We start from the raw sequence: 25,542 nt of genomic DNA on the forward strand, positions 1-25,542 counted from the left end.
TATTTTATTCTACCTTGATTTGCACTTGACTTGCACCAACCTGCTGAGACACATGTAGCGCCCACTTAAACAGATGCTAAAGCTTACTGCAAAGCGCATTAAGTTAGTACTGCAAATAACTGTTTGGAACAGTAAATCCTGCCATTGCCCAACATCATTATGGAAGTTAATATCTTTTTAAAATCTGTTCGGTGCAGGAGACCAGAGAACCATAAAACAGGAAGAACTCTTGAGTAGAAATGGCAGCTGCTGCTAGCCTAGGCAGATCTTCCCCAGCTCTGAGGTAATCCAGAGTTACCTGAGTCTCTTTTAGGCTGGTGTCCACACTCTGGGGACGTGGGCAGTGCTGCTGTGGGGCACTGTCATGGGGAGCCCCCTTGAGGCTGCCTTGCAAGGCCACTTGCAGCCGCTCGGACTCCTGGGTCACACCAGCAGCGACCTGCTGCTGGAAGATACTTCCATCTGCTTGGCTGCTGAGAGTCAGCTGTTCTTTCAGGAGGCCAATCACCATCTCCGAAGAGTGCAGCTTCTCCTGCAGCTTCCTGACTTCCAGCTTCAGGTCCTCTTGCTCTTCCTTTTCATCCTCATTCTCCCAACCCTCGGATAACATGGCTTCTCCAACTTGCTCCTTGAGCTCTGCATTTTCGAGACACAGACTCAGCAGGGCCTTCCTGTAGAGACATAGGATTAAGCACTATTGATAACTGGCAAGTCTGGGGTAGCCAACATGGTACCCTCCAGGTGTTGTTGTTACACCGTTGTTCTACATTGGCCCCACACAGCATGGTCTGTGGCTGGGGATTGCAGGAGATGTGGCCCAGCAACACCTGCAGAGCACTGGATTATCCATCCTGGATTATCCTGCTTGCAGCAGGCATTGCTCCTGGACTAGCCGGGTGTTGAACCTTTCCTCCCAGCACTGGCCCAGGAAGTGTTTGAGATTCATAGAATCATAGAATCATAGAGTTGGAAGAGACCACCAGGGCCATCCAGTCCAACCCCCTGCCAAGCAGGAAACACCATCAAAGCATTCCTGACAGATGGCTGTCAAGCCTCTGCTTAAAGACCTCCAGAGAAGGAGACTCCACCACACTCCTTGGTAGCAAATTCCACTGCCGAACAGCTCTCACTGTCAGGAAGTTCTTCCTAATGTTTAGGTGGAATCTTCTTTCTTGTAGTTTGAATCCATTGCTCTGTGATCCACCAGCATTAGGACCATTCCCTTTGTTTAGCATAATCAAGAGGGGGGGAAGGGTGGTTGGAAAGCAACTTTTTAAAAGTACCAGAAGCAGAGGAAGTGTTTGTCATCCTCACTGCTTACGCCTCAGGCTGACAGAATGAATGTTACCCCTGAGTCCTCCTCACGGCCTGCATAAAGGAGTTTTGACCTCAGAGTACAAGGCATTTGTCCTTGCACAATTTTGCACTAGAAGCATGTCTTGGGAGCTGGCTGGAAGGCCTCTGCGCATTCCTCTGGCCCATCACTAACCATTGTATAACGGGGACCTGCCAAAAGGCCTATTCCTAACCCGCAACCTGGAACATGCTCCAGACATCTATCAGACATTTAACTTTTGTGGTTCTTGCCCCAAAGAAAATCATCACAAGGGTTCAGGACTTCCCATTTGCCTGGACACCTTTTATTTTGATTTCAGTTTCACTGGCTCATATCACAAATGCAAGGAAAGAGGAGGACTATCAGTCTTCATGGTAAGAGCACCCGCCAACTGTTAGAAGACCTCTGAAGGCAGCCCTGTATCAGGCAGTTTTTAATGTTTGATGTTTTATTATGTTTTTCTATATGCTGAAAGCAGCCCAGCGTGGCTGGGGAAACCCAGCCAGGTGGACAGGGTATAAATAATAACATTTAAAAAAAAACACTACACTTCTCTCCATATGAACCGACTCAGACCCCGCAATTGCCCTCTGAGGCAATTCTTTGTGTGCCCTCTGCATGGCCTTTTCTGTGGTGGCTCCCCATTTGTGGGGTGCTCTCCTTGGGAGGGTCTCCTGGCACCTTCATTACATATCTTTAGGCGCCAGGAGAAAACATTCCTCTTCTTCCAGGTGTTTGACTAATTAAACAATGTGTGGCCTTTCAAACTGTGGAAAGGGGTTATTGTTTGTTACTATGTTATGTATTTTTGTGTTTTTATATTGTAAACCACCCTGTGATTCTTGGAAGGGCAGTATAGAAATTAAATTTCATTAAAAACAAACAAACAAATACGTTAGAACTGAGGCTGCTGCACTCCAGGAGGACATTTTCGGGAGCCACCCTAGCTTACCTGAGCTGAGATATTGAGGAGAACCCAGCTTCTTCAACCTGCCCCTTGAGATGCTGCAGCTCCCCTTCCAGCTTCTTCTTCTGCTCTCGAACCTGCTGCGTCTCAGATTTCGCATAAAGCAGCTCGGCCTGCAGGCTCTTTTCTCTCTCCAGAGAGGGAGCGGGGCAACTGGTTTGGCCCACGATGGTGCCATCAGCTCCTTCCTTGGCGTGCTAAAATATGTAATTGAAACAAGAGGAGATAACTCCTAAAAGACCAGGACACCCAATCTCTGGGAGATGTGCCAGAGAATGAGTTGCTAAACAAGCAGAAGTGCACAGCTTCAGCAAGGAGAAGACCAATACTGGGACTTCCAACATAATGACAACAATTTGCACGCAGCAGTTCGCACGCACCCAAGCCTTGCTTACTGGTGTTATGTCACGTGGTTGTGGGTTCTGGCAGGATCTGATGAGAGGGTCTCTGACAGCGACAGGGGGCAGGTGGGGTGCCCCCCCCCCATGAGAGAAGTGAGGAGCAGCAATGGCGAGAGCTGCTCGAGATCTCTAGACTTCTGCAAGATCTCACCAGAAGTCTCCGCCACTTCTCCTCACTTCTCTGGTGGTGGTCGCAGGGATGGGTGGAATTTGGCCGCCTCAGCCAGCCTCCTGGGCGGAGCCTCCTCAAGCCAGCCCAAAGGAACAATGTCTCCACTGTTACACAGGATCACACTGCTCCCAGGAAGCAGCACCTGCCCCTTTGAGCATGATGCTTTGCTCTCCATCTGATTCACCTGTTGGCGAGTGGTTCTCTGTGCCTCTTCTTCAATACTGTCTGTGAACTCTGTGCTGGCATCCTCAGCATCCTCATCTGCCACTGGACCTAGGAATGACACCACAAAGCAGACCCTTGAGACTTCTCCCTGGCCTGTATAAATTTCCATGCATAATTGCCAGCACAGACGCTGCAGCAACTCAATGCCAGATTGACTGCAGATTCCAACAAGGAAAATACTTCAGTACTTGCAGCTCTTCCCTTTACTGCAGGACCGGCCTTTCCCTACACAGCAGCTACAGATACAGCCAGGAAGTTTGGCTACTGACACAATGCATGTCTTGCTGCATGTGCCCTCCAGGCCCAAGCGAATGCCCCACAGTGCCTGAGCTTGGATTCCTCTGCACCGGGGTGTGGGTGTGTTTTGGAATGAACCAGCCTCAAGTAACCACCAAAATGTATAGAGCACCAGAATTAAGCACTACATTGCTAGATCTCGCCGGTCCATCCAGTAATCTGAAAGTTTGTCCATTCAATAATCTGAAAGTGGTAAAGGGGGAGTAGTTAATGGGGACCGAGAAGAAGGAAGGCACAAGGAAAGAAAGAGGTGGGAGGAATTGTTTCTTAACAAAACTGTCAGTTAAAATTGCACCAGATTTCCTCTCTTTGTAACGGAAGCAAGGTACAAAAGCTGCCTTCCCCAAGGATTTTGTGCCGAGAAAGAGAGACAGAAGAAGACAGAAGAAGGTAAAGCCATGCAATGCTAACAGATTAAAGAAAGGGGAAAGAGAAACTGAAAAAGATCCAAAGCTGTAAGGGAACAACCAGGCACAAGAGGCTTATTCATTCATTAACCAGCTGCAATCTGTCTCTACCCAGGTAAAAGTGCTTGTGTGGAAGTGTGCACATTTGCACAGTTCAAGTGTTGTGTCCACAAACTGTACACTTGTTGACTTTTATAAGTGAATAACTGAGTGTACAGCTCAACTATTTGTGTACACAGGTATACTGATTGCACATTTGTTGAATGCCATATGAGGTGTTAGGGGAAGAGTAGTACCTCTGGTGTGGGGCACGTCATGCTCCTTCTAGGGTAGTTTGGTCCCCACTCTGCACTCAGCTCTCACCTGTGGCTCCTAGAAGCTGTCAGCAGGCGACAGCGGCCACAATCCTGGGAATGGCTTTGACTGGCCAGCTAAAGCAGTTGAGGGGAGCCAATGGGTCTCAAACCCTCCATGAATGAGGGACTTCCCCTCCATGTGCAGACAGGCTCTGGTAGATTGAACAGACAAGACCAAGAGTGGGTCCAACGGTCAAGAAGGCGGCTTCTGTAGAAGGGAGTGAGGGCCAGATGGGGCTCACCTGCCTGAGAAGAGAGCTCATCTAGGAGAAGGAAATCTCTGATCCTAAACCTCTGCTGCCTTGCAGGATACCTTTGGGAGAAGAAAAGGCAAAGGAGTAAACCCTCCTACACAAATCCAGAGTGGAGTCCCTAAGGCAGTTGGGTGGTGCTTTGTATGCCTCCTCCTGGCAACTCCTGTAGCCAAGCTGGTGCCAAATGTGTCGCTCTGCTTTCCTTTGGGCCACATCAGCAAGGCCAAGATGGTCTTGTCCCCCAGGACTCCCAGACCCACTTGCCCAGGCTTGTGTCCCAGGTGTTGCTAAAGCAGTGGTTTGTCTTCACTCAAGACAGACAGGTGCCTAGTGTAGTGTGAACACCCCTATGGGCAAGAAGAAGAGAAGGAGAAGCAGAGAAAGTAGGAAAATTGGGGGAAACAGATTACATTAATTGAGGAGACCCTCCCAACTCCTCAAAACTGGGGTTCTTCAGCCAACACAACCACCTTTTTCTTTTTTGCAAGCAGCACCAATTCAGATTGAATTTAGGTTATCCTATTCTTAGGGGCCGGGTATTTAGTCTAGTGTAAAGCAAGTCTGTACAACTTAGAGTTTGCCCTCAGTGGAGTTTACTGTGGGTCTGCAGCTTTTTGCATCCCCATTTAGTTTGTGTATTAGCTTCCGACAATACCAATCTCACTGCTTTCCCCCTATACATTTGTGGTAATCTGTTAAATGGGGAAAATTAGGCTCTAAACAGCTTTACTCAGGGCTGCAGACAAACTATTTCTGGTGTGCTTCTGAACTGTGTGTGTGTGTGTCTGCGTGCACGCGCGCGCACACACACACAGAATATTACAATTCCCAGAAATTACAGTGCCCAGAATTCTTTGAGGGGAAAATGTGCTTCCAATGTGTTTCAGATATACAGTGTGTATTCAGCCTTGGTGTCCAGAGCAGTTTTCACATCTGTGGTGACACCACCTCCTGGTCAGAAAGCAGATTTATTTTCTGCTTTTACCAGAGGGTGGAGCCCCAACCCTTCAGACCGGACTCTCACCCTGCTTGCTTATTGGTAGCAACTGAAAAACAAACTTGAGGGGTCTGAGGGACCAAACTAAAGGACAAAAGTATACATTGTGGCGCACAAGTCATTCTCGTTGGGCCCCATTCATTCCTCTCATGCCTGCCTATGAATACTGTAAGTTCCAGCAAAACCCAGTTGTGTGCATTAAGCAGCTGGATGGGTGGCCTTGAAGGAGCCCTTCCACTCTCTGGTTTCATTTATTTATTTTAAAAGTGAGCATCCATCTCAGATTAGATGCAGGCTCTTCTTGCTCCTGCAATGGCACTGGCACCCTGCAAAAAATCCAAGTCAAGCTTAGAATCAGCCTTATAATATAATATCTCTTCCGCCACACTAGCTCATGATGGCCTTGCATTATAAAAGGAGGATGGGCTCAGAGTGGCTTACAGAGCTTGGCACTCACCCTACAGGTTGCTAGTTACAACACATCCGGGAGTAGATATATTATAGAAATTTTGTGATAGGAAATCTGCTCTGAGAAAAGCAGGGTCTCCTTTGCAAAAAGAAGACACCCCCAAGAGTACCTCGCTGATCTCAAATCAATTGCAACACACATGCCCAAAGAGAAATCAGGCTAAATACATACAGAAATCCTTCTGGTGAGGTTACTGTAGGAACGCCAGTCTTGTATACTAAAGAACATGGGGTGTGCTCCCACGTAGACTGTATTCACCTGCTGCACTTTTGATACCACAGGAGCAATATCCTTATGCAATCCTTGATGGCCTTGGAATACTGTGTTCAACTATCAAGAAATTGTCTATTGAAAGGGACATTTAGAACAAATGAACAGCAGATTAGTGTCGGAAGCTCAAACTGCTACTTGGCTCCACTACTCAAGTGTTGCCTGAGTCCTGTGATTCTGGAAGCTCCTCCCCTTCACCCACTAGGACAAAAATGGAGGGTGTCAAGATTGCTGCAGCTGCATCTCCCTGGGGGACCAGAAAGCAGTCTAGAAAAGAGGAAGACAAGGCAGTGTGTTTGCCAACTTAGTTGGTGTCTTAACCTGCCCCTTGGATATGACCACTCCAGCTGCCATGGTAGCAAAAATAATAATTGGGGAGTTGGAGATGCCGCAATAGGTTCAAGTGAGGAAACAGTTTGAGTAGATTCCCTTTATTCTGTAGCCCACTTTTAAATTAACAGGGATCTTAAGATGATAATGTATTCTAGCCCCCATTAGCCAATTGTCATGGATGATGGGAGCTGTAGTCAAAAAACATCTAGAGGACCACAACTTCCCTGTTCTGAACTCGAGAGCTTTGGCAAAAGGTTTGTGGAAGAGCTCCCATGAAAGCAGCCTGTCGCTCTGAGCAAATGAATGAACAGGGCTTCATTTCTTCCTGTGAAAACCCTTCTCGTCTCAGTGAGATTTCATTGATCCCAAGATAAGAGTAAAATCTCATGTAATGCAAACTGCAGTACAGGAAAGAGCCTAATGACTTTTCATGTTACTTTTATTTATGGGTTTTCTTTCATAATGAATTTTAATGTTGTCTTGGATATAAATAGTTTTAATTTTTAAAGGAATTTCCAACCTAGGTACTGTTAAGAATGCTGTGCAGACTCTGACTTCTAAGGGAGGCGATACACTGGTTATCTGAAGGGGAATTGTTTAACTCATATTCTGTTTTACAGTTGTGCTATTTTCTTAGTGATGTCTGGTTCCATCATACAGTATATGTTTTCTGCATATAAAGCGGTTTACTCTTGGGTTTCATTATACCCACAGCAGAAAGTTTTTTCCTAATCGTATTTGTCCCTGCACAACATTAAATTTGTTTTGCATGGCTGATGCATTTCTCTATAAAGTATGGGATTGAAAGGGCTGTTCCAGAGGTCTCAGGAACTTTCCTAACTGATTTCTTGTTTTTGCTCAGCCTGGAGACAAATACTTCCCGCATGCCCGTCAAGGCTTTACAGTTCAGGACTTCTCAGATTCAAGCAGATCCCCTTTCCTTTCCCTTGTCAAGTGGGACCTGCCACAGTAGTGCTCCGGCTCAGAGTTCCACATTCAAGCCAGCCAATCTTTTCTTGGAGACTCCATTGCATTCCCCCTCCTCCCATTTTCCGTCCCACTCCCAACCAAAAATAGGTCAGCATTCTGGTCCCACTGAGCTGTTTTTGAGCAAATACCTGTTAGGGTTACAGGTGCCTTTAGGCCTTCCACCTCCCCTTGTGTGCATTGATGGTGCCATAATTTGCCATTTAATATTTGGCTGACTCGAGCTTTACTTTGCTTCACGTGGGTTTTTTGTGTAGACACACATGGAAGACCTTGTGGGGGGATTTGGGCTTAGCCTTCCACTGCTCCCACCTCCCTGAAGAGTCTTGGCCCCATTCTCTCCACAAGAGCCAGAAGTGTGCCAGTATCTCTTGAAGAACTATGCACCCTTGACTGGAAGCAGAGGAGCCAACTCCTGGGGGCCAAGGTCCCTTTGCCCCCCCCAATAAAATATTTGAGGGGGTCAGGGCCGCGCCATTCAAACGGTCTTGTGATTATGTGGGGCAGGGCTTACCTGACCCCCCCCCCCAATATTTTATTCAAGTTGGCACCCCTGACTGGGAGCAACTAGTGAACTCAGCAGGATTTACCTCTGAGCAAACTTTTGTAGGATCAGGCTTCACTGCTGTAATTCTCTGCGCATTTACAAGTAAATCCCACTGAAGCCACTGTTTTGTTTCAAGTAAACAGCATGGAATTGTACTGTAGACTATTCTAACAAACTAATAATAATAATAATAGGCTATGAGAAACCCATCAAAAGAATTCTTCTTTATTGCTACTTTATGCATAAATCTGAAATGAGATTGCTGGTAACTTGAGAAGTCTACTGTATCATTAGAAATTTATCAGCAGGAGTACTTTTTTAATGCAATAAAATACAGTTATTACCCCCGTATTCCCCACATTTCCAGACAATGCCCCTCCTGGGCAGGACTGCTTTGTAATGAAGAGGCAGAAGAAAGAAACAATATGTTATTTATGTTTGATGCTTGTATTATATCAATAGTTACAACTTAAAATAATAACTCCTTCTAATGCAACTTTGGTGCCCATGACCTCCAGGATCTATCTGGCAGTGAAACTGTACCAAGAAAGGGGGTGCTTCCATGGGCCCCCCCAGGTATGCATAAGTATCTTGGTTTGTAAATCAAAAAGTAACCCAAAACATCAAAGAATTTTTAGAAACTACTGAATGGTGCGGGGGGGGGGGGCAGGGGAGAATGTCCCCTTAAGAGTTTACAGTATTCTGGAGATGAGGATTAAAATCAGGAAGATTTTCTTCCTTCACTAGAGTGGATGTTTTGTGAGGGTAGAAAGGGAAAGAGGACAGCTTTGCCCTTCCTCCCTCTCTAGACACCTCTCCCCATTCCTCTGCCTAGCAAGAGATTTCTCACGTTCCCATTGGAAGCCAACCCTGAACCTGAGCCCTTTATCACTATGCCAAAAAGCTTCAGAAGTGCTGGAAAATCCCCTTCCCCTGTCCTTTGACATCCCCTCCCTGGCTCCCGCAGCATTATAGTGTTCTTATTCCAGAGCAGCTGGAGCCCGAAAGAAGAGTTCTCTGCTTAGGAGCTAGAAACACACAGCCGTGTTTTATTATGTGCCCATGTACAAAGGAACAGCAGCTTTATTTCCAAGCAGACCTCCCTAGCCTGTGACATCTTTCTAACCCTGACCTGGGAAAATATAAATTCTTGCCCAAATAACACATCCACAACTAGTGTGACAATCGTGTGTGCGCACACATGCACTGGACAAAGCTCTATACTTCATTCAATAGAGGATTAAGTCACATTCTCAGGTTTTATTGAAGGATTTACACTCCAAGCAAAGCCAAACATTTCTCAGCCTCCAGCAGAGCTGCTAGCCTGCATTCTGCTCTATTCCACCCCACCCCACCTCCAGTAAAGTCTGGGGAAAAGACAAGTTGATAGGAGAGACACTGGATGGCAGAGCCCCCTTGACAGGAGGCAGCTCCACTGAAGACACCAGCATGGATACTGCTTTGGCAGAACTGACCAGAGGCCACCTTCTCTCCAGCCCCGGCAGTAAAGAAATGTCATGCTGATCTAAGGATGAATCTGCTGCGCATCTACAGAAAACAGCAGCTGCAGTCTATATCCTTCCACCACAAACATTCGACAGTGCACTTTAGAGGTAGGTTTTGCACATTAAATATAAAAAAAAATCTTTATTTAAAACCTGGCAAAGGATATTGCTTCCACTAACACTGGGCCTGGCCAAGTTTTTCTTGCCTGGAACATCAAATTAACAGCAAACAGCCTTGTCTGTCCTTTTAATCTCATCTGACTTTGAGTTAATAGCTCTGGCAATTCAGTGCTCCCTGGGGTTTTCATCAGCTGTACACCATCATCATCATCATCATCATCATCATCATCATCACAATTATAACCAATAAAGGCTTGACATATCTCGCTTTGCATGTCATGAGTCTATCTCATATATTAGTTCCACCTTTTAAGTTAAATTACTGAAATAAATGAACTTTTCCATGATATTCTAATTTTTCGAGTTTCACCTGTATTTAAATGGCTGGGCAGCTACCGCTGCACTGTGTGTTGTCTCAGGATACGGCCCATGATTTTTCATTCTACGTAAGAGATAAAAGCTTAGACCTACACTTTTACGCATTAGCCAAGGTTTCCCCTCCCTGCCCACCTAGCTGCATAATTCACCCGTTGACTGGAAAAAAGAAAGAAGGGCTGAGCACAAAGAGGCTGGCCGTGTGGACACTATCCACAGCTCACCACCTCAATATCCGTACCCTTAACTTTTAAAACAGGATAGCATTCCTAAAGGGTGGTTTGGCAATTCAATCTTAAGAAATTCAGCTTATGTTCTGCTCAAAAAGACATTTCCACTCCTGTAACAATGTGCAGTTATTACGTTTAATTTGCCACTTTAAAGATAGCCAGAAGGGAAATGATTCTGTATCCCTGCAGTCTGAGCTACAACCCATATTTCTAATTTCTGAGATGGGAGCAGCCACTTCTGCACCTCAGCATCCTAAGTGTTTAACCTGCTATATGCAGCACTTGGGAGGGACTTAGCCTGCCATCTCCCTCATCGAACTGTTGATAAGCCAACCTCATGGTTGCATCAGCCTAATTTATTTTAAATGGAAATAGAAGTATTAATGTGACCAGTTGAGGAAAATGGAAAGCTTTTCCATGAAAATAAACATGGGACTTTGCATTGAAGGCAACATGGCCACAAAGTTGATGATTCAGGGACAAGATGCAACTCTGTGCACTTATAGGGTTGCCAACAGCAGACAAAATGCTCTGGTCTGCTTTTGTGGTTTTAACAAGATGTGCAGAAATCAGCTGATGGTTTCTTCAGAGAAAAGCATCCCTACCAGCCATGGAAGGGAGGGGGAACCTGTGGCCCTCCAGATGTTGTTGCACTGCAACTCCCATCTTCCCTGACCACTGGCTGCAGCTGCTGAGAGGGGAAGTCCAATAATTCTGGAGAGCCAGAGGTTCTCCAACCCAGTACTAAGTAAGATCTGTACATCAAGGTATGGTTAAAGATTGCCACTGCAGGAGATAGCTGAAAAACTGGCAACTCTGATTTAGAGACTGTACAGACAGAATTTGGGCACATGCAACACAAACTTCCATATCCTTGCAGTATCAGGAAGTCTCTTCCTGCCGAAGTTCTCCCTCTTCTTCCACTAAAAAGCAGGAGAGCCCTGTCCTTACAGCTTTGCAATGAGACTGAGCAAAGGCTGCAGCCACCAATGGCAAACTAACACTGGGGGCTCTTAGGGTGGCCCCCAGGTGAACAGCAGGGGGGTCATTCCTTGCCAAATCACCTGATTTTAATACCTGACTGAGCCCTCACAACTCAGATTTTCTTCCAAAAAAACTATGTGTAGATACCTATGAGATAACCTCAATTTATTTTTTTAAGATTTTTTGGTCCAAAATTGGGCGCAGGAGAATTTTTTTTAAAAATTCGATTTTCACCTGATTGAGGCTAATGCAATTTCTGCATCCATTTAGAAAAAAAACCTCCTGTTTTGCTTATTTTGGGCTTATTTTGGTATCAAACTAAAGCTAATTGTGGTCTCTCTCTTTTTTTTTTAAAGGTATAAGAATGGTATTAAGCACCACAGAAAAGGGTCACTCACCATTCAAAGTGATTTTTTGTCATTTTATTCCCGGCAGGTTCAATAAGCCAAATGATAAGAATTTAGATAAGAAAAAAATTAAGCAGAAGTAATAAATATTTAAAGAACCAGAAGGGTAAGTTGAAGGAAGTCATGGGGAGGGTTTTTAAAATCTTTTTTGTTTATATGACAAATGTTAAATTGTGTTATTTGGTTGAATATTAAATTGTGAAATCCAATAAAATTTATTTTAAAAAACCCAACAGCATCATTGACCATGTATGGGAAACAAAACAGCTTTGACCATATCATTGCACGATAAAATGAACAAGGGCTCTGAGACATATTTTGTTTTTATTAAATAATCAATAAAACTTAATTTTAAAAATATATCAGATGACATTATAACATAGGAGGGAAGAATTTTAACTATTCTCACGAATGTGTGAGTTACTTCAGGCCCAGAGACCTTAAACCTGTACCAAAAAACACCCTCCTTATTTTTAAACATAATAAGTACATGGTTAACCCATTCTACAAAAAAAGTATGATACATGTGTTAGTTGTGGTTTGCGTGCAATGGCTTATCGAACCTACCGGGAATAAAATGACAAAAATTCACTTTGAATGGTGAGTGATCCTTTTCTGTGGCACTTAATACCATTTTTATACCTTATTTTGAAAGAGACCGCAATTAGCTTTAGTTTGATACCAAAATAAGCCCAATTGGTTGAAAAATAGGCGAAACAGGAATTTCCACCCCTAAACAGATGCAGAAATTGCATTAGCCTAAATCACGTGAAAATATAAAAAAATTCTCCTGTGCCCAATTCTGGACCAAAAAATCCTCAAATTAAGTTGAGGTTATCACATAATTTTTTTTTGAAGAAATTATGAGTCGTGTGAGCACATGGCACCAGGTGATTTGGTGTGGAATGAGCCCAGGATGACACTCCAAAGGCAAAGTTGTACAAGTTCAAAGAAAGTAACAGGTAACTAGAGGACTGGTGTGGGAGGCAGGGGGACAATTGCTGGGGGGGGGAGAGAGTTGTCTATATTAAGAGAGCCACTTTGTGGGAAAACATTCAGGCCCAAGCTTACCTCTCTCCTGTATCACAGAGGACAAATCTGGGTTTGCCAGCCACAGTACATGCAACAGAAAGCCACAGCTAATTCTGCCCCATAACGAATGGGTGTGTATGGCACAAATATCTGCAAACTCAAGTTTGCTTCCATGTGTTGTTAGTCAAAAACAATAAGCTTCCTGGGCAGAAGAAGTCTTAGATGGAACCTTGTGAGACCTGTTCATAAAAAGCAGCCCAGCAAACAAATGGGAGGCACAACAAGTTTAGGCACTACCAGCCTGTAAACAGCTATGAGGAAGGGGCTATACATGAAGGTCAGGCGGGAGAAAATCAGGAGTGAGATGCAGCACAATCACATCTTGCATGGGAGTTAAGCTCTGGAGATGGCACATACACACAAAATGCACCTAAGTCAAAGCGCCCCCTTGGAATTGCCCCCCACGCAAGCCATCTTGCCTTCCAGAGCTGGGACACCAAACAGGTCTTGTGTGCACCCCCCCCCCCAAACAAGGCAGAATGCTTAAAAGCCCCCTCCACACCTGGGAAACCTGCGCAAAAAGTGCTTTTAAACTCTCCACCTTCTGAGCATTTAATTTATATTATTTCAACCAGCCACACTTCAAACACATAAAGCTGAAACTGCACATATTAAACACGAGTAAATTGTGATCGTACTGTAAACAGAGGAACCTCCTGGCAAATACATATATTCACAAGTTAGCAATAGAATTGCCCTAGTGAATCCACAACTTAGGACAAAACTAGGTGCCAGCATGGTTTAAAACAAAATAGCAGGTATGGGAAAGTGATTATTGTCAGAACTGCTGTGTAAAGGGAGAAGTTTAACTTTTCTCCCTGACTCTGGCCCTCATGAAAGTCTCACCCTTCCTCCCATGTCCTACTTTTTATTTTAACCACTGGCTGATTCCCAGTGTAACATCTACTTGTGCAGAGTAGAAGGGCTCCCAGTTTCTTCTATAATTCAATGAATGGGAAAAACAGGCTTTCAATATTAGGCATATGTTTTAATTAAAAGGCTTGGATTGACCTGGGGCCTCTTGCTTCACACCAAGGCTCTTGCCTAAAGGTGAAGGAACCCTGTAGTTTGGATCCTGAACTTAAGCTCAGGAAAACAAAGTTTCCAGGCCCAGCTCCCTGCCCTGGTAGCCAACTGCTCCCCACGCCAAAGCCTCACTGGAAGGTTGGACACAGTCCTTCCATAGACTTTGACTTACATTAGAATGCAAATTGTTCAGAATGATATAGGAAAGGGGCAAAGGGAAGGAAGAGGAAATTTCTCTTCTGTGAATTTCCGCAAGTTAACTGCTCTCAGGATCCAAGCCTGTTTTTCTTCCTCAACTAACCTAAAACAGAGCAGCCCTTTCCAAAATGGTTTAGAACTTGTTTCCCTGGCACCTTTAGCAGGCTTTACTCTCGTTTTCAGTCCTGCTCCAGCAAGTATGAGGGTAGGAACCTACTTCAATATAAAACACACAAAAAGCAAGTACACACTCCATGATACACAAGAATTTAGGAGCACTCTCCCAACTCCTAGCTGAACACGGGCCAGTGGGCTGGCTGCTTGCATTCCATGGGTGGTGTGCTACCCAGTTACACTCACATGGCAATGAGGAGCCAATGGCTCTTTTCCTAGTTAAGCACTGAAAAAGTAGATTCACAGCGCAATCTGATACGCATCCACTCAGACACAAGCACCAGTGAACGCAATGGCACTTATTCTTGCTATGTAAGATTGCAGTCACAGTTTCACCATATACTTCTCAAGCGAGACACAAAACAGCAGCAATAATAAATGCCAGCATTATGGTTGAGCGACAAAGAAAAGTTCCAAATCTAGTGGAATGATGACGTGTCCACCTCTGTGGCCTCTGGGTCAGCCTTCAGTAATGAGAACGGATACAAAGAGAAATATTTGATCTAGTTTTGCTCCTTCTGGAGGATGGCAATAAAATAACTGCCTTGCTGAAGCAGAGCAATAAAGTCTATCCGTTTCCAGCATTTGCCAGCCAGATGCTCCTAGCAGCTCACAAGTAGGGCATAAAGGAAAGAAGCTCTCCTCTGTTGTCTGTCTCCAGTAACTGGTAAACATGGGCCCTATACTGGGAATTTTCTAATTTTTGCTGTCATAAAAAGTAGGCACAGAGAGGCTTAATCTTCTAGCTCATTTTGCCCACACATTGAAGTGCTGCACCAAGGAACAGCAAAAGCAAAGCATCTTGGAAGTTGACTATTCCAAGTTGGAGGTATTAGCAACCTCATTGCAAAGCATGAAGGGAGTTAATTCAGGGTAAGTAACATGTTGTCTTTATAGAATGCCACTTCAAAGCCAATACAGGCCTACAATTTCCATTAGATTCATGGGTTCTTTGGGGGAAATGGAACATAATGCTTGCTGACTGACTGGGCAGGGGTTCATGTCCTCTTAGCCACCTGAATCCACAGCAATCTCTTCCAGCCATGTCAGTCCGGGGTCGAAGGCTTGCATTCCGTCTCTGTGAATGCACTCAGGATTTAGCTGAACTTGGGACCTGCCAAAAGCCAAAATTGGGCTGGATCCTGCAAGTGAAGGTAACTCCTCACAGCTGTTCTGACAGGACTTTAAATGTGCATAGGCTGCTGTTTTATGAAGCTGCCCCTGGGTGAGATTCCTGTTAGCAGGTCTTCTTTTGAAGACAGAGGTCCTTTGGCTCGGTCGAGAAGATACAGGGTTGGGGGGCAACTAGTGCCAGCACCTTCCGTCAAGAGTTTGGGTGTAATCTTTTGACGCCTCCCTTTCTATGGAGGTGCAGGTTACAGCTATAACAAAGGTGGCATTTTTCATCTCCGCCAAGCTAAGCAGTTGGTCCCTTACCCCTCTCGCCCTGACCTCGCCATGTGACGGTCACCTCCAGGCTCGATTATTGTAACTCTATGCAGAGCTGCTCTTGAAACTGACCCAGAAACTCCAGCGGGTGCAGAACGCCGCAGCGAGGCTCCTTACGGGGTCCTCACTGTGGGACCACATTCACCCAGTGCTTTACCAGCTGCACTGGCTCCTGGTGGAGTACAGGATCAGGTTTAAGGTGCTGGTTTTAACCTTTAAAGCCCTATACGGCCTAGGACCCTCGTACCCTTGGGACCACTTCTCCTGGTATGTCCCACGGACGACCTTACGGTCTGCAAATAACAACACCCTGAAGATTCCGGGCCCCAGGGAGACCAGAGCCCAGGGCCTTTCCAGCTGTGGCGCCGGCCTGGTGGAATGCTCTCTCACAAGAGACCAGGGCCCTGCAGGATTTGACATCTTCCCGCAGGGCCTGCAAGACAGAGCTGTTCCCCCAGGCCTTTGTGCAGGATGCAGTTTGACTTACTTTCCTTTGTATAAAACAAGCCCGAAGGAGGCCCCCAACCCGCTCACAGGTCGTTGTATGATCCGTGGAAACAGTTGGTCCTGGCAATTATTAATCACTCTCAATTCCACCCTGATAATGGCCACCTGCCTAGATTTTAACTTGTCTGAATTAATTTTAAGATGTATTTTAATTAACTGATGTCTGTTTTTATGCTTATCGTGTTGTTTTTATGATGTTAGCTGCTCTGAGCCTGGCCTCGGCCGGGATACAAATCAATAAATAAATAAATAAATAATAAGAATTCCACTGTGCATTACTTAGCATGGCAGTACAGGAACTGTGCCAGAATTGGGATGCAAAATCAAGGTCCAAAGAAAAGACTACCCAAGGTTAGCCAGGGAACAATTCACATAAATCACCACAATGAAGCAACATGCAGCTCCCCAGGCTGGCCTGCCTCCATTAATGCTATGCTTATCCCTGTGAGTTGTTCTGAGGAGCCTGCTTTTAAATAAATTAAATTAATGAATAGCTTTGTGGAGTTAGTGGGTGAAAACACAGGGAACTGGGGCTCCAAAAACAAAACAAAACAAAACCCTCTATGACAAATGCATGTTTGGTATGGCACAGAACAATTAACACAGATTCTGAGGGAGCAGGGATGGGAGAATCTTTATTCAGCCAAATGGGGGAAGGGGTGATGGGGAGCCACTAGAAAGGAATCATTAGCTGCCAAAATCTATTATACAATCTCCCTGGCAGGTTTGTACCAGGATCATGAATAATGCATACATGGGTTCCAGCAAGCCCTTATCAGCCTCCCAGTGTCAAGACAGGCTTGCTCTGTTAGTGATCAACTTCCATTCTGCGCTAGCGGTAGTGTGACGGCCAGAGCTCAGAAGGCATGCTTGGGCAGGACTGTCACACACTCCTGTTCCCCACCTCCAATGCCATCCAGCGATTCCAGCCTGCTCAGGTGTGCCAGACTTCTTCCAAGAGCCTCTTCCAGTTGCCCACGGATGGCCTGGACCCGGTCCAGCTCCACCTGCAAAGTCTGTTCATGTTGAGAGCTGGCAAGACTATGCAGAAAGGGAAGCAGATTAAGAGCAGTTTAGGAGTTGTTCTGCCAAGGTCTACCTACCACCCTCTCTCTCTGCTCACCACTTACTCTCATTCCTTCAAATGCACAACCACCTCACTCCCTGCAGCTGTCTTCCAGCAAAGCTCTCACCAACAGAGAGAAAACAGGGGAAAGCTGTGGGTGCTGTGAGGTGGGTGCTCACTTCTGACAACCTGGGTATACAAACAGTTCTTCCAAGTAACACCTTGAGAGTTAATGATTTACTAAACTAGCCTATAATCTTTGTAGATATGTCAAGCAAACAGCAAGAGGTGGGAAAGCAAGGGAACATAAGCAAGAGAGTTTCTAGTCACAGCTACATAGAAAAATCCAGCCTCTACCCATCAAATGCCTCAGCACTGGATGCAGTGACATAGTACAGGGGAGCAGAGCATCTCCTCACCTGTCAGGATGAGCTTGAAACTTCACCAAAGTGCTGTAGAGCTGCTTTTCTGCCTTCAGGGTTTCATTCAGCTGATTCTTCTCTGCTGCCAACCCCTCCAACACCTGCAGCAGCTGAAAGCACAAACATTTGCCTTCGCTTTGTGCTTACGTGTGAATTTTATTGCTATTTAACTGTCAAGCGAAAACAACCTTGTGCCAGATTGTGACCTGAGCTGCATTTATGCCGCTTGCTTCTCACAATTCCTGAAGAAGATCTTGACCGAAGGCAGATGAAGGCTGTGAGTACAGATGCAGGTGGACCCCCCCACACACTTCAACCAAGGCTGCTTTTAATGGTGCTGATATCAGAGTCTTTTGGCAAGGAGGAAAGCCTCCAACTTTCCACAAACAGAGACAAAGGTAGACCCCTTAATTTCAGTAGGTCTACTCTTGAGTAAAACTTGGTTGAATACCACCCTGTGCAGTGCAATCAGCAGAGGGCTGCCCTTAGACTGCAGTTGGGGGTTTAAATGCCTGCTCAGGAAGTTCACAGTCCTTTTCAGCCAGCCACCCTCTCACTGTAGTCTCACAGGGTTGCTGTGAGAAAAGCCTACATAGGCAACTCTGAGCATCTTTGAGGAGCAGGAAACAGACATAAATCTAAGCAGCCTGAGTCTGCCATACCTGCAGTCTCCTGTTTTCAGCGACTTCCTGTCCTTGCTGTTCCATCCTGGCTACCTTTTCCTGAAGCATCAACACTTCCTGGGAAAGTCGCTCAACTACTGGCATTTCTTCAGGGTCCACCAGCTGCATTTGCAAGTCCTGGAAGTCGAGGAGAGAGTGACTTGGAGAATGGAAAAGTGCAGTTCATGGCCCTGGGCCATGCATCTACCACAAACTTTCAGTCAAGAGATCTTCCACATCATTAAAGTGTGGAGTACATCTGGAATGGGAGGCCCTGAATTAAAAACCCAACACAGGTCTTTCATTTGCAACATCCCAAAGAAGGCCTGCGATTAAACAAACTAAACCTGCTTCAAATTAAAAGATTCTGCTGCTTCTTATAATTTTGCATTTAACCAAAGGTTTTCTCCTGCAAGTGTAAAATCATAAACTATACACACAGATATCTGCAGCCAGAGAGAACCAGAGACAGGGCCCTTTTGTCCCACCTTTATGAGTTCTTCTTTTATCTGGATGCTTCTAGTCAGAGATTCAACATCAGAAGCTTGAACCTGTAGTTCCTCTTCTTGGGAGACCAGGACAGACTGAAGAGCAGCAAGTTCCAACTGTGGAGAAGAGAAACGAGAGCCAGTAGCAGCAAAGGAGAGAAGTGCCACGTGAGGATGTGGCAAATGTTTCTCATGCTGTCTTAGACTTGCCAGCGGCACAAAATCTGCCCGCCTGCTAGATCTGTTGGCTGGCCCAAGGCACCCTTCCCTAGGAGAACTGCTGCCCAGAACTATGGCCGTTCCTTTGCCATTCAGCATGCAGCACATGGGCACGCTGGTTGTGCTGCCAGGGGTCTCTGCTCCTCAATACCTTGACTTAGACTCACTCTGCTTTCCTTCTCCTTCCGTGTCAATAGCTCAAGCTGTTCTTTGGCACCAGTAAGCTCTTCCTCAAGTCCAGCAGTTGCCTCCCAAGCTCCTGGAGAGAAAGCAGCACAATGTTAGGCTGGGATCTCATACCTCTTTTGCCTCCCCACAACTTTAAAAATCAAAACCAAAAGCGGCTTTTAGGGGGTGCAATCCCTGTGGAGAGAAAAACTGGAGGTGAAGGAGAACTTTCAGTTGAAAAACAACCAGAGTAAAAAGAGTTAAGGATCCCACTTTCCTCCCATAAGTTTTTTTTAAAAATGAATATAGAAAGATGCATGCAGCTATATAATCATGTTTCAGCTTTATTCCCAAAGAAACTCCTAAATCAGCGAATAGGAGACAAAGTAAATAAATAAAAATTAATAAGAACAAAGCAAAATAAATAAATAACGGGAGAACAGAATCATATTCAGTATTGGCAACAGAGATTAACAGGTCAGCTGCTCCTCCTCCCCCAAAAGAAACCCTGGACAAATAAAAAAGCTTTTACCCAGTGCCAGAAAGGAAGGTGTTTTTCCTTCAGGATACTGGAGGGTGCTGTGCACCAAATCAAACCCAGCACAGTGATATCCACACAAGAGATGCGGAACCTGTGGACTACAACTGCCAACACCCTTGATCACTGGCCATGGTGGCTGGGGCTGATGGGAGTTGGAGTCCAAACAACATCTGGAGGGCAAAAGGCTTCCCATCCCTGGACTACAATGACAGGCAGCACCTGTCCATCTCCTCCCTGACAAGCAGTCGTGGGCTTAGAGGTCACATGCAGCATGAAGCAGCTGAATTGTTCCTGCCAGCAAACATTCTGGGTGGCCAAGAGTTAAACAGAATGGCGGCTGCTTACGGACCAACCTTTCTCCACGTTGAAATGGCCACCTCCGTCCTTAGATGTCATGGTAGTGGGGCTCTTGCTTGAGCTTTCTTGCCTCAGTGCCTAAGAACATAAATATACACATTATTTCACTGCTATTTCATAGGCCTTGAGAGTTTGAATATAGTATTCAACTCCAAAGTTGAACAATGAGAAACTACACCAGCGTTTGCTCACAGTCGATTTCCTCCCTCTGAGAAGCACCAATTCTGCTCACTCACTTCAACATTGCTCTCATTCCTCTCCTCTAGGAAAGACTTCAGGGCTCTGCTCTGAAAACACTTTGCTTTAAAACTGCACACATAGCTAGATGTGCTGCTAAATGTGTCATTAGAAACCATTTCTCTCCATGTGGTCCTGGGCTTCCAGGCCAGGCCACCATGCAACCATTTCCCCACTCGATTCTTAGGCCCTGAGCACAATCGGCACTGGAGGATGAGCACCACTGAAGATGGAAGCATCTGCTCAGGGCACAGATTATTGCAGCGTGGACCTCCATTTCCTTACCCCTTTTCTTTCTAAGAAGGCCTCCCCCCCCCCTCAGACCAACCCTCTGGGAGGGAATGTTCTCTCACAGAAGCATGTTCTTACTTCAGACTCATCCTTCCATAGGAGCTGGGCAGTGGAAGCTTCCATCTTCTCTTGTGCAAGCTGGCCCTGCAGTTGCTGACGTAGATCTTGCAGCTCACAACTTCTTTCTATTAAAGCCCGTGCCATTTTCTCAGAAGATATCTGATAATGATAATGATAACGATAGTACCCTGCCCATCTGATTGGGTTGTCCCAGCCACTCTGGGCAGTATTGATACATCACCCAGGACTGGTATGAGGGCCGACCATGAAGGCAGCTCTACCCGGTGGTATACTGCGAGTGAAACCACTGCTGCTCCCGTGTCCCTCGGCCACCAAGGCAGACACAAAGCTGCAGCCAGGCACTGGTGGCAGAGGGACTCAGGAGAGGTGGTGGTTTCACCCAGCAGTGTAAACTCTTGATCAGTGTACTCCTGCCCAGATCAAAAGTACATCCTGCCACATGGACTGAACCAGATATAATCTGAGGTAGGATTCCATGGGCTCTGGGGCAACTGCGAGCCTGAGCCACACCAGAAAAGGCAGATTTGGTGTGGATGCTGAAGTCCTGCAAGACAGTAAGCCTTGGGGTCTCCAACGTCCCCTTGGAGATCACATCCACCAACTCAGCAGGGTGGGGAGTGTGCTCACAGAATCCCTAGCCTGTCATGAGAGCCCAAGCATGAGGTACAAATATTTGATATGGAAAGACTCCTAAACAGAATACGCAAAGAGGGAAACATACTAGACAGAAGAGCCCGAGGGCATAAGAAAAATCCTGAGGGATGAGGCCAAAGGGCCATTCATTCCAGCATCCACCTCTCACAGCTGATGCCCATGGGGAACCTGGAAACAGGGCCTGAGTGCAACAGCATTCTCCCCACTTCTGAGTCCCAGCATCTGGTTTCCAGAGACATATTACCTCTGGAAGCAGAGGAAGAATGTAGGCATCCTAGCCATGCAGGAGCTCCACCTCCCCAACCATTGAGTCTCTCTTGCTGAGATAGAGAAACCTGCAGATGCATCTGGCAGAGTTTGGCATTGAAAGCACAAGAGAAGAGTGCCAACCCCAGTGCACAGCTGCCCACTTACACAACTCTGCTGCTCTCTGGTGTTGACAGCTTGAAGCAGCTCCTGAAGCTCAGCCATTTGCTCCATAGTCTGCCGGCTCTTGTCACTGAGGAGTTCCTCGATGATCTGCTCTTTCTGCTGAAGGCACAGATACAGCTCTTCCACAAGCTCCCTCTGCCCAGGCCCCAGCTTGCATAGCAGTTTTGCTGACAGCACCTAGGAAAACAACAACGATAAGGATAATCAAGAGGGAGGAGGAAAGCAGGCCTTCCAATTTCAGACATGGTGCTGAGATCAAGGAAATTTCAGAGGTTATTCAACTATGATTACATGGGCACCATTTCTGGCAACGCACAATGGCCAACGCAACCAACAACTGCTTTCTGGATTCTGGTTTAGTAATGATGTCATACCTGCAGAATGACTGTGAACCTGCATCAATGAGGATGGGGCAACAGTCCCATTGCCTCCCAACAGTGCTGCCTTTCTCACTTACTTCCACTTTCTTATTCCTGTCATGCAAAGCTGTCTGCAGCTGCCGGATTGTTCCCTCTTGCTCTGCCTGCCACTTGAGAGATTTTGCTTCAACTTCCTCTTTCAGCCAGCGCAAATTCTGGTAGCTTGTCAACAGCTGCTCAAGTTCCAGGCCCTTTGCTTTCAGCAAGCTCTCCAAGCCCTACGGGAGAGGGGAGAGAGGGGATAGCAAAGAGATCAACAGAAGGCCAAGCCAGACCTCCGTCTAGATTTCTCATGGTACAAAACAAGCAACATCTATTTCCATCAGGTCCTTTTTGCACACGGCACTGGCCCCTCAGCCGCAGGGAGGGGGACACAGCTCTACAGTGGTATGCATACTCTGGACGTTTTAAGGTCCAAGTTCAACTCCTCTGATCTCTGATGCAGAAGAACCCAATTCAGGAGAGAAAAGCCCTGTGTGGAGACTCTGGAGAGCCAGTACAAGTAAGAGCTGCTCAACAGTGGAACAGTCTCCCACAGGAGGTTGTGGACTTACAGTACAGTGGTACCCCGTGTTACATACGCAATCCCTTCCGGGTCACGCCACGTAACGTGACTGCACACACACAAAAAGAAAAAACCTGGAAGTTTGCGGTTTTTTGCGCTTCTGTGCACCCGCACATTGCGTGCGCAACACGGAGCGTATGCAACACAAGGTATGACTGTACTCTCCTTCCTTGGAGGGTTTAAAGCAGAGCTTGGATGGCCAACTGTCATGGATACTTTAGCAGATATTGCTGCATTGCAGGGGGCTGAACTAGGTGACCCTACTCTACAGTTCTATGGTTCTATGCGAGGATAGAAATGTTGGCACCATTAGGTATAATTTAGTTGAGCTGAGTGCTACTCTGAAACTCTGGATTAACCCTAACGTAGCTCAAGTCAACCTAAAAGCAATGGCAAAGGAATTGTTGCAAGAGTCATCTTGAAGAGTGCTGCAATAATACAGGGTCAGTGCCAGGAGTGGGCAGGAAGCCATGGCATAAGCATTGTCCTCCCCGCTGCAACCCACCTGAATGGTAGCCTCATTGTGGGAGAGGACCCTGCGCAGCTCTTCCAAGTCATGCTCTCGCTCTTTCACAGCCAAGCGAAGCTGCTGCAGCTCCTGCTCCTTGTCTTCAAGCACACAGAACTTCTCATCGACCGCTCGCTGCAACAAAAAAGGCCACGAGTGGGCAAAGAAGTAGCAAGCGTCCCAGAGGCAAGCAACCAATATTATAATTTAATAAAATACATATAAACTATTTAAATGGTTTACAAACATAGAAAAAACATTCCACAATATTGTGGAACTCACACCTCACACAAACTCACACCTCACTCATGGTTAAGAGGGAGATTCAGCTCCCGTTCCCCTCTTCAATGTGCCAGACAAGAGAGAAAAGAGGACATCTGCTCTTGGCACTGCAAGGGCCGGCCCAAGACATTTGGCTGCCTAAGGGAAAGGGCAAGATGCAGCCCCCCCCCCAGTACAGAAGCCACCCAGACTGCCACCTAAGAGCAGCAGGCCACCTTAGACGTGCAGAGCAGGGTGCTCTGTGCTCCGCAAAACGTACCAGCTGAGGAGACTCCACCAGACCTGGGACAGCAAAGGACGGCGCCAGTCTGAACACAGAAAAAATACACAAGAGATTGTGCTGGACACCTCTGTAATTACCTCCAGGATGGCATCCCTGTCCTTAATTCGCTGTTGCAATTTCTTCACCATATTATCAGCTGATGTGGGGCTCTTGTCCAAGCTCTGGTGATACTGAATAAGTTCCTTAGATTCCTGCAGAAATGGAACATATTGGCACCATCAATAACAAGTTCCTGAGCAACTTCAGGAAGCTCCAAGAGAGAAGCAATGCTGGTGAGAGATCCAAGCATTCTTGGGAAGGCAAATGGAGCAGTTGTGAATAGGGACAAGGAGGCAACTTTTCTGACCCACATTTACCCAAGGTCAGGGCATGAGCCACAGTCAAGCATGGCCTTTTATCACAAGAAAGCAAGGATCAGCCCAGCATCTTCAAGTCCTTTAACCTTGACTGTCCACTGCAACGTACTCTAGAGCAGCCTAGAAGGGGCTTACCTGGAAAGCTTTCTGAAAAACCATTGCATGCCTGTTCACAGGACGGGGGTAGCCACCAGCAGTCATTCTAGACCACGACAGCGGCTTATGTACAATTCCCTGCAGCTGTAGCTCTGTAAGGTCTGGGTCCTGTGGAACTCGCAGTGTCTGTTCCTCTATGTTCATCATGACCAGTCAGCCTCTAAAGGCGCCCTGCCCGGTCTCTGGGGAAGAGAAGCCCTTTCCGTTTGGCAACATTACATCTCTAGAGCCTGGGTGACACTGCAACCAGAGTTTTCTAAATTGTCTCAAACTGGATTTTTTTTAATTAAAGATTTTCTTGATTTACAAAAGTGTGTGCAATGTCTCTCTCGTATTTTTTCCATGTAACATTTTTACAAATCAGTTTTGGTTGTTGAGAAATTAGGGAGAGAAGGGGGAAAGAGGTGGGTGGGATGGGGGGATGGGTGAGGTGGGGTGACGATGTTTCTATTTTCCTTAATATATGTAGGGTTTGGTGTCAGCGTTGTTTGTGTAGGTTCTCTGTTGTTCGCTTGTGCTTCTTTGGCGGTGAGAGAGGTTGGGTTTGGCGTAGGGTGTGATTGTTCATTTGTGGTTGGCTGTGGTGGTCTTTGGTTTCCTGTGTGAGTGGGGTGTTTTTGATCAGGTTAGCCATATTGATTTGTATGCTGTCGGTAGATTTTTGTCATTGTCTTGTTAGGCTGTGTATGTAATGAAGGGGAACCATTCTCAAACTGGATTTTATCAAAGAAATGTGGGATACAAATGTACATTTTTTATTTTTAAAAAATTATAGTTATGTATGGTGAGCTCAGGCAAACCTAATTATGCACAGAACTGTGCATTTGGTGCAACAGGAGGAGGCAGAGGCTCAATGCAGAGGGACAGGGGGAAGAGGGAGATTGCATCCTACCCAAAACCCACAAATACAGGCCTTTTGCTGCATTTGGGCCTAGGTGAGGAGAGAGCTTGTACAGGAGCAGCAGGAACTGCTTGGCAGCAGCGCAGAAGTATGCATGATGGGACATACAAAAGCTGGAGCAGGAGATGGGTTGCGAGGGACGTTGTATTGCCTAACTCATTGCCTAACTCGCACACAAGCAGGAAGGTAAGATGACAGTAGAGAGAGAGAGAGAGAAAGAGAGTTATCCTTTTTGAGGGAAAGGCCATTGTTCAGTAGCAGAATGTAGAATCATAGAATCATAGAGTTGGAAGAGACCACAAGGGCCATCCAGTCCAACCCCCTGCCAAGCAGGAAACACCATCAAAGCATTCCTGACAGATGGCTGTC

At 46.2% G+C, this 25,542-nt stretch overlaps 1 protein-coding gene across 5 annotated transcripts in view; it reads right to left on the reverse strand.

Moving 5' to 3' along the window:
• PDE4DIP (phosphodiesterase 4D interacting protein) overlaps window positions 1–25,542 on the reverse strand; it is a 92,455-nt gene that overhangs the window by 21,349 nt on the left and 45,564 nt on the right. For all 5 annotated transcript variants that reach the window (XM_033151153.1, XM_033151152.1, XM_033151150.1 and 2 more), the window contains 14 exons: window positions 23,838–23,951; window positions 23,193–23,330; window positions 22,161–22,340; window positions 21,686–21,880; window positions 20,615–20,755; window positions 20,005–20,086; window positions 19,110–19,201; window positions 18,724–18,840; window positions 18,236–18,373; window positions 17,571–17,683; window positions 16,990–17,126; window positions 3,061–3,149; window positions 2,289–2,500; window positions 299–671 (listed from right to left, as the gene is read on the reverse strand). In XM_033151153.1, the coding sequence (XP_033007044.1) occupies window positions 299–671; window positions 2,289–2,500; window positions 3,061–3,149; window positions 16,990–17,126; window positions 17,571–17,683; window positions 18,236–18,373; window positions 18,724–18,840; window positions 19,110–19,201; window positions 20,005–20,086; window positions 20,615–20,755; window positions 21,686–21,880; window positions 22,161–22,340; window positions 23,193–23,330; window positions 23,838–23,951 (2,121 nt within the window). The remainder of the gene's footprint in view (window positions 1–298; window positions 672–2,288; window positions 2,501–3,060; window positions 3,150–16,989; window positions 17,127–17,570; window positions 17,684–18,235; window positions 18,374–18,723; window positions 18,841–19,109; window positions 19,202–20,004; window positions 20,087–20,614; window positions 20,756–21,685; window positions 21,881–22,160; window positions 22,341–23,192; window positions 23,331–23,837; window positions 23,952–25,542) is intronic.

This window comes from Lacerta agilis, chromosome 6 (genome assembly GCF_009819535.1).
Source record: "Lacerta agilis isolate rLacAgi1 chromosome 6, rLacAgi1.pri, whole genome shotgun sequence".
Taxonomy (NCBI): Eukaryota; Metazoa; Chordata; class Lepidosauria; order Squamata; family Lacertidae; genus Lacerta; species Lacerta agilis.